Here is a 9,334-nt window from a genome sequence, read left to right as displayed (position 1 = left end):
CAGGGTGAAAGTGGTCTTTTTCAATCCTCAAGGCTTTGCCGAGGCAGCGGGAGTTGTAAAGTTCCTTAAGGGGAGTAAGAGTGCAGCCGATGATCCTCTGCGCAGTGTTAATAATCCTCTGTATTCCCCTTCTCTCTGCCTCAGTACAGCTGCCATACCATACTGGAATGCAGTATGTTAACAAACTCTCCACTGTAGAGCGATAAAATGTCTCCAGCAGCTTCTCCTTCAGGTTGGTCTTTTTTAGTACTCTCAAAAAGTGAAGATGCTGCTGTGCCTTCTTGATAATAGCTGTGGTGTTGGCTGACCATCTGAGGTCTGCTGAGATGGTTGTGCCAAGACATTTAAAAGTTTGAACCCTCTCTACACAGTCTCCATTTATATAGAGGGGTGCTGGATCCGCCTTATGCTTTCTGATGTCGAAGATGATTTTCTTTGTTTTAGTGGTATTTAATGTCAGGTTATTGGCTGAACACCACTCTGACAACCTCAGGATCTCGTTTCTATAGGGGGCCTCATCCCCCTTTGAGATTAAACCCACCACTGTTTTATCATCTGCGAATTTGATGAATTTGTTGTGATGATAAACTGGACGGCAGTCATGCGTGTAGAGAGAGTACAGGATTGGGCTCAGCACACACCCTTGAGGGGAACCAGTGCTAAGCATGCGGGTAGAAGAGAGCTGTGAAGCAAGTTTAACAGTCTGAGGGCGATCTGTCAGGAAATTCATAATCCAATTACATGTAAGTAAAGGGAAGCCCAGATCTGTAAGTTTGCTGAAGAGTATGTCTGGTATGATGGTATTAAAAGCCGAGCTATAGTCAATAAAGAGCATCCTCACATAGCTATCTTGATTTTCCAAGTGGCATAGCGTATTATGGAGAGCAATAGATAATGCATCCTCATTTGATCTGTTAGCTCTATAAGAAAACTGATGTTCATCAAAAGTAGAAGGGAGACAGGTTTTCAGGTGGTGTAACACCAGCTTCTCCAAGCATTTTGTCATAATTGGTGTTAGAGCAATCGGACGATAATCATTGAGGCTATTTGTGGCTGATTTCTTTGGTATGGGAATAATTATTGAAGATTTCAAACATGGTGGGATTACAGCTTGTGTCAAAGAGAGATTAAATAGATTTGTGAAGACTCCAGAGAGCTGATAAGCACATCCCTTGAGCACCTTCCCTGGGATGCCATCAGGGCCACAAGCTTTCCGTGTATTCACCATTTTAAGCACCCGCCTCACTTCATGCTCCTGAACAGTGAGTGAGGGGTAACAAAATCTGGGGTAGACTGGGGTGGTATAGTTTTTTGCGGCTGTGGTTTATCAAAACGAGCAAAGAAGCAGTTCAGCTCCTCTGCCAGTGATACCGAAGCGTTTACAGCTATGCATTTGCTACCTCTGAAATTTGTTAAGTGCTGAAATCCCTGCCATATCTGTCGTGGTTTATTGTCTGTAAAATGATCTTCTACCCTATTTTTATAGTCCCTTTTTGCATCCTTGATTCCTCTCTTCAAGTTGGCTCTAGCAGCACTGTAGAGAGCTCTATCACCCGACTTGAAAGCAGCATTCCAATCTTTAAGAAGCTTATGGACCTGTCTGGTCATCCAGGGCTTCTGGCAGAGGTGGAAAGTAAGGAATTACATTTACTCACGTTACTGTAATTGAGTAGTTTTTTTGTGTACTTTTACTTTTTTGAGTAGTTTTTAAAATCTGTACTTTTACTTTTACTTAAGTATGTTTTGTTTTAAGTATTGTACTTCGCTACATTTTAAATCATATCCGTTACTGAGTAAAAAAATATTTAAAAAAAGCAAAGTGATGAAGACGCGCAACGGATGATTGATGGGCGGGGGAACGCACAAAAAGAACCATGGAGACGGGCGAGACAGGCGCGCGCTAATGTAGACCCGCCTCAGTTCAAATCTTATGAAAGAAACCCCTGGTCATATTTAAGCGACCACTTTCCACTGACGCAAAGCGAGTGTTTCATTCCTATGAAAAGTAGGATTCATGCTCTTGAGTACGAAATTGCAGACCGGGTTTTACTGCTAATTTGCACGACGCGTTTTTAATACAATGCGCATTATCCTCCGCAGTCTAGCAGCTTCGCGTCAAGTCAAACACAACTTCAGAACGTCCTCGAGAATGCGCAGGTCATTAGACATTGGAGAGAGAGAGAGAGAAGAATAAAGGTCTGACATCAGGTCAGGGAAGCTAGAAGACAATAAACGTGTCAAAAGTATATAGACATGGCACTCATCTCATTATATGCTCATTTAAACTAGATATATAGTTTAATAAAATAATGTATGTTACCAGCAATACATCAATTACAACCTTACTATAGTGATTGTATTTACAAGCTGCTGACCACCTTCAAAAGTGCATAACTCACATGTAAAATCATTAAATAATTCCATAAATGTTTCTTAGTTTAAAAAAGCTTTTTATTTTATTAACTTTTTGTTATTGCACTTTAATTGTAAAGATGTTCCTACAATTAAAAACAACTAGTTTGAGATTTCTATTCCCTTGTCGTTTTTGAACTATACTAAAATCCTCCACCTCTCCCCGCTGTAAAAAAGTAACTTTTACTCTGAGTAAAGTTAAAATGATTTACTTTTTACTTTTACTTGAGTAGATTTTTAGACCAGTAACTTAACTTTTACTTAAGTAAAATATTATTAAAGTAACTTTACTTTTACTTGAGTACAGTATTTTAGTACTTTTTCCACCTCTGGCTTCTGGTTGGGAAAAACCCGGATAGTTTTATTTACTGTAACGTTGTCCATGCAATACTTAATGTAGGCCAATACCGCTTCAGTATGAACAGCCCGGTCATGATGTTTAAAGACTTCCCAGTCAGTGTGTGTAAAGCTATCCTGGAGCTGTAAGAGTGCATTTTCAGGCCATATAGAAATAGTCTTTAAAAATGATGTTTTACATCTTCTAATGGAGATGTATGCTGGGGTAAGCAACAGAGAGAGATGATCTGATTGGCCTAGGTGAGTGAGAGCGGTAACTCTATATGCGTGTTTAATGTTAGTATACACATGGTCCAATGTGTTATCCCCTCTGGTCGGACATTTAACATATGTGACCAGTCACGGAAAGTAGGGACACAAGTCGGATCTGGGCATTTTGAGTTATTCAAAGATTCTGAAAGTGCAGTTTCTAAGCTTTCCAATGATGTGTAACACATGGAAATCTGATAAGATTTGGAGAAGTTGTGGCCATTTGAATATAGGAACTCAGAAATACTCAAACCGAGAAAATCGAGACGAAAGGGACTCTTCTTTTCAGCTGGGGGAGACAATAGGGCTCATTTACATCTCATTTAGCTAAGCCATACCCCCTGTAAAACCCTTTTTGAGATGTTCTAGCATCATATGTATTATTTTATGACCAAATGACAACCCGCAAAAATAAACATGACTCTTTTACCTTTGTGGGGATCACAAGTCGAATCCAGTCTGTTTCAGATTATCCAATGACCATATTTGTCCACAAATGCGTATAATCCGTGAAATATAGATTGTTTACATCAGATTTCGCATGAATGTCTGGTAATACAATATAATATATAATCTGAAGACTATTCAAATCGTAACATGTAAGGGTATATGAGTTTACACTCCGTTAAACACATGAACCCGCCTTCAAAATTTGTATTTAAAATAGGGAAGTAGTATAATAGATCATCCAAACAGCACCGTCGAAAACGTGACATCCTTTAGAGAGGTTACCAATGGCTCGCTCGTTCCTCCATCAGCCAATGACTTCATGGAAAATATTGATAGACAAAACATGTAGCCAATTATATGAAGAATACAACGATATCTGTGTAACTTCTGTGTGTTTGGAGTGGACTCATGCTGCGCTGCAAGAACTGACATACAGATGACGTCAAAGTACCGCGAGAGCGAGTCGAAATTAAACTACTCCGTAAGATTTCTTGAAGAGCTCTCGCGGTACTTTGACGTCATCCGACTGCTGCGCCGCATAAAGTCAGTGACGCGGCTGACGTACGATGCGGCTGACTGTTATTTGTTCCGCCCCAGCTTCTTTTATTTTTCTTTTGTTTTGTGCGCTTGAGCTTTACAGTCTGGGGAGACGCAGGCTATAAGTTTGAAAAAAAAAAAACTTAGCAAACATGTCTGAGGAACAGGGCAGCGCGTCACTACAGTCACGTGACTTCACGCTCGAGCCGGAAGAGAAGACAATGCTGAATAAAGTCGTAATTCTGCTATTTTTGGACCAAACTGTATTTTCGATGCATCAACACAATCTTACTGACCCACTGATGTCACATGGACTACTTTGATGATGTTTTATTAACTTTCTGGACATGGAAACCATACATAGATTTTCAATGAAGGGGAAAGCTCTCGGACTAAATCTAACGATAAAACATCTTAAACTGTGTTCCGAAGATGAACGGAGGTCTTCCGAGTTTAGAACGACATAAGGGTGAGTCATTAATTACAATATTTTCATTTTTGGGCGAACTATCCTTATTTAGTAGTCACGCTGTTCGCTTTGGGGGCGGAGGCGAAAACACAAGCTTATACAGTATGTAAATATACACACAGACAATGACGCCCCCCCGCTGCACGCTAGAATCTCCGGAAAAACAAGCCTATTTTAACCACAAAATGTACGCTTTTAAATATACAAAAACGGCTATCTCAAACATGGAGGGGCTTCTTCGTGATCTCAACTAACAGATTCTGCAATAAAACGAAAATCACAAATTTCGAAAAAAAAAAACTTTGTTTCTCATTTTCTCGAAACTTGTGCTGCCGACTTGAGTCCCTGGTTTCCGTGACGGGTCACATATTGGAAAAAATGTGGAAGTACTATTTTCAGATCTGCCTTATTAAAGTCTCCGGCTATAATGTGTACTCCGTTTGAGTGAGCACATAGTTTAAGGTGACCAGACGTCCCCATTTTCCGGGGACAGTCCCGTTTTTTGGTGTTCTGTCCCCGACTAAAGCTGTCCCCGGAAATGTCCCCGTTTTACAGCATGTCCAAAACAACCAGCAAATACACTGAAAAACCCGATCAACATAGCGTTTGTAGTACCAGACCGGAGCGATCATGTAATGATTATTTTCACCAGCAGAGGGGGCCGCGAGCTACTTATTACTTGCGCACGCCACTGATTTCGCGATGAAGAATTTACTACGAGACACATGAGAAAGCGTCATTATCATCAATCAAGTTATCATAAGATATGAAAACAGTTAAAGTTATGGGGGCTTAAGCCGAAAGTATACTAGGGACGTCCGCGTATGCGCGCCGTCCGCATGACGTAATTTTCGTCATCAAGAGGGTCCGCGGCCGGCCGCGCGGACCGTCCGCGTGCAGCCCAAAATTTGAGACCGCGCGGACAGTGCGCGTACAGTCCGCGTACAACAGCGCATGCGCGTGAAAATATTTAGACAGTGCACTCCACTATAAACAATTATACAAAGGAAATAGACAGCATTTGCACACACACTATCGTTTTTCTTCTTTAACTTTTACTTCTTCCAAGAACAGAAAGCTCTGGAGCATGTTTGTTTGATTCCTGTTCTTTGTTGTCTTGTTGTTTGTTCTAAACTGTGTTTGCAATGGTGGATGAGTTACTTTTCTTCTCCTATCCTAATGTTTTAATGTACTGTAAATGTTGCCAAATCAGTGCTGCCCTGACAGCCTGTTAGACTAATAATTTGAATAAGAAATCATTTGTATTGCGTATAGTGTCGAACGCGGCCATCCGCGTGTAGCCGCGGGGAGTATACTCGAAAAGCTGCGCGGACGCGTGTGCGCGCGAGCCGGACGCGGACGCGGAAAAAAAGTATACCGCGGCCTTTAAGGTACTAACTACTCATGCTAAATTAAAGTAATAAACCAATGAAGTGAACTGATCACAGTATGTTACGAGCATTTGTTTTGTGTAGGCTAAATATGTTTACATTTTGCATTATTTCTTCTGTTCTTCACGTTTACAATGTTATGAAATCAGCTGAAGTAGTACATTAGAAGTCATTTTTGATGATAGGGTATGTCTCTTGTAAAAAACGAAAAAAATAAAAATATATAGATTTTTAGGATACAGAAATTGTTCAATTAATTGAATTAGAAACACTGCAAAAAATGACTTTCTTATTAGTATTTTGCTCTTGTTTTCAGTACAAATATAAAAAATTCTTAAGTCGAGATTCATTTTTTTGATGGGCAAAATGACCTAAAAATATAAGTCTAATTTTTAGATCGAAATATCAAATTTGTGCTTAAAACAAGCAAAAAAAAGGAATCTACTACAACTTCAAGTTCACAACTTTTTTTGCATGTTTTAAGCACAAATTCACTTACATTTTTTTTCTTAAAGCTAGATTTTTCTTAGGGGATTTTGCTTATCAAGAAAATGCATCTTGTTCTAAGATTTTTTTTTTATATTTGAACTGAAAATACGTCAAAATACTATTAAGTAAGAAGTAAGTCATTTTTGCAGTGAACCCACAACAATAAAAAGAAGTAAACTTTCAAAAAACATTTTGTCCCCATTTTGTAATTCATAGATAACAACAAATTATATTTTAATGATATTTTGACCATTTAACTAGGAAATGTCCCCGGTTTTCATTTAAAAAATCTGGTCACCTTAACATAGTTGTTTGTTTATAGCATCCGATAAGAGAGCGAGAGCTGTGCTAACATCGGCATTGGGTGGAATATAAACAGCAGTAACAATGACTACTGTTAGTTCTCGCGGTAAAAAGAACAGTCGACATTTAACAGTCATATATTCCAAATCCGGGGAACAGTGGCTTTTTAAGAATTATACTGTTGTTTGACCAGTCATTATGCACAAATATTCACACACCGCCCCCTTTGCTCTTACCAGATTCATTGTTTCTGTCCCAGCGATGTAAAGTACGACCCGCCAACTGCACTGCAGCGTCAGGGATCCCTGGGTGCAACCAGGTCTCAGATATGATCATAATGCCACAGTCACGGATGTATTGGTTCCCGGCGATGTAAAGCTCCAGTTCGTCTATTTTGTGAGCCATATGAATGTAGATAAAAGAATGGAGGTCCAGGTGTGATTCTGTATCCAAATATCTGTGACATTAACAGTAATACAGGAACCCAGTGGTTGTTGATGTTACTCAAACGCTCATCTAAGATAACCTGTATGATCTTCAGTAGGCATGAGATACGACTGTTTGATCTGTGATAGAGGAGTTCAGCACAGATGTGTGAGATCTGAAAATGTGGCATTAGTTGAAAGGCTTGGGTCTCTGAAAACAAACATCTCAGACACACATAGGACAGATCTTCTAAAATCAGCATGGAATGAACAGCATACATTGCCAAATATTATAAGTTTAATTTGTAATGCCTCTTTAATTAAGTTAAATTAAAATAATAACCTCAGTATTACAATTGTCTTTCAGTTGACAGTTTAAAATAAGTCTTATGGTTTAAAATTGAATTAAGAAGTAATTGTCTATTTAACAATAACATATGGTGAACAGTCAGTGTGTAGAGTCTGTGGTGTGAATATTTTCCTGCAAAGTTTTCTTGTAAATACTAATGTTTGAATTAAAGAGCATGTTTAATACTGACTGTAGGAAGAGGTCACTGACTATGTTCAAAAGAAAAAGTCTGTTCAGATAAATAATGTAAAGGAAGTGAGAGTTAGTTTGCATTGTGTTGTCATGCTTCAGTGATGTGTGAGTGTTTATAGTGCTGTGAGTTTAACACTTCATGACTGAGATCAGAACAGAACAGAATCTTCATCATCACACAAACCAAAAGAACAACAATGACTTTCATCATCATCTTCATCTGGACACTCACAGTCTTTACTCAAGGTTTGTGTTGTAACATTTTTATCATGATCATTAATTCATTGAAGAGTGAAATATTGATTTGTTTCAGTGTTGTCTTATATTTCATTCTTGTTGTATCTTTCAGTGTGTAGAGGACAGTACACTCTTACTCAGAGTCCATCAATAACAGCAGTTCAACCAGGACAACAAGTTAAAATAAACTGTAAAGTCAGCAGTGCAGTGCATAGTGGTATTTGTTTAGCCTGGTACTTACAGAAACTCCTCATATATTATGCAACAACCCTCTACACAGGAACCCCATCAAGATTCAGTGGCAGCGGATCAAACACAGATTTCACTTTGACCATCAGTGGAGTTCAGACTGAAGATCCAGGAGATTATTACTGTCAGAGTTATCACAGTGGTTATGTGTTGACACAGTGATAAAGAGTGATACAAAAACCTCTGTCAGTCAGACTCACAGTGACTGCACTCATACACCTGACAGATACTGCAGATGATGATGCTGATAGTTTATTTCACTTACAGATGATTTATTTTGAACTATATAATTATTTATTTATCTATTAATTTCTGCTAAGTTAAAACAGCTTCAACATGGATGATTTTTATTCTTATTGTACTACAGTTTAATTCACAATAATTTAATATTCATGTAGAGAAACATCAGTCAGTATCATTCACCACGTTTATATGCACCCTCATAATGTGATAATAATGTGATTTTGGCAATATTGTGATTATAGTTTACCTTGTGTGTAAGATAAAAATTGTAGTAATTTATTACTCTGTCACAACCTTCATTTCTGTTCTCTATCATCTGCATCCCTGTGCTCACTGATAGATCAAAGACTTTTGGCAGAGCTGTTTATCCACTACCTGTATTATTAGGTTCTTTACGGTAGTTTTGGAATACACAGGAAACAGTAGTGACATATACTGTGTGTGTTACGGTACTGAAGATATAATAAAGAGTTATCAGAAGTTATGGCTGGTTGTCGCGTCGTCCTCCATTACAAAGGCTGTCGTTGTGCCTATTAACAATAGAACATGGTGTCAGAAGTGCAGAAATGCAACTTTTAAGTGAGTTATTGAAGTCGGGACGTTAGTTTCGGTTTTAGTTTCGTTTTGTCCTGTCGGCCGAAGGGGGGGCTGTCTGGACAAGTTCACGGCATCATCATGAATCAGTTTCAGGTTTCTCCACCTGAGAAATTCACATTTAAAGCGGGTGACTGGTTGAAATGGATAAAACGCTTCGAAAGATTTTGAATTGTGTCAGGATTGGAGATGCAGGCAGACGAAAATCAGGTGAATGCTCTGATCTACGTGATGGGTGAGGAAGCAGAAGACATATTAACTTATATGCATTTAAGTCCCGAGGATGCGGCTGATTACGAAGCTCAAGTCCAACTTTAAAGGGGAAATCGTAAACGAACAGTTAGACAGCGTGCAGTCTACACAGAACAGCAATGTTAAATCAAAACAA

At 38.8% G+C, this 9,334-nt stretch overlaps 1 gene segment (V, D, J or C); it reads left to right on the top strand.

Annotated features, from left to right (window-relative positions):
• The first annotated feature begins 7,820 nt into the window (after positions 1-7,820).
• Positions 7,821-8,271, top strand: LOC135781682 (immunoglobulin kappa variable 3-15-like). The segment is given in 2 exon segments: positions 7,821-7,869; positions 7,973-8,271. Coding segments are annotated over 2 exon segments (348 nt in total).
• Positions 8,272-9,334: the final 1,063 nt, after the last annotated feature.

This window comes from Paramisgurnus dabryanus, chromosome 23 (genome assembly GCF_030506205.2).
Source record: "Paramisgurnus dabryanus chromosome 23, PD_genome_1.1, whole genome shotgun sequence".
Taxonomy (NCBI): Eukaryota; Metazoa; Chordata; class Actinopteri; order Cypriniformes; family Cobitidae; genus Paramisgurnus; species Paramisgurnus dabryanus.
This window is presented reverse-complemented; position numbering and strand designations above follow the sequence as displayed.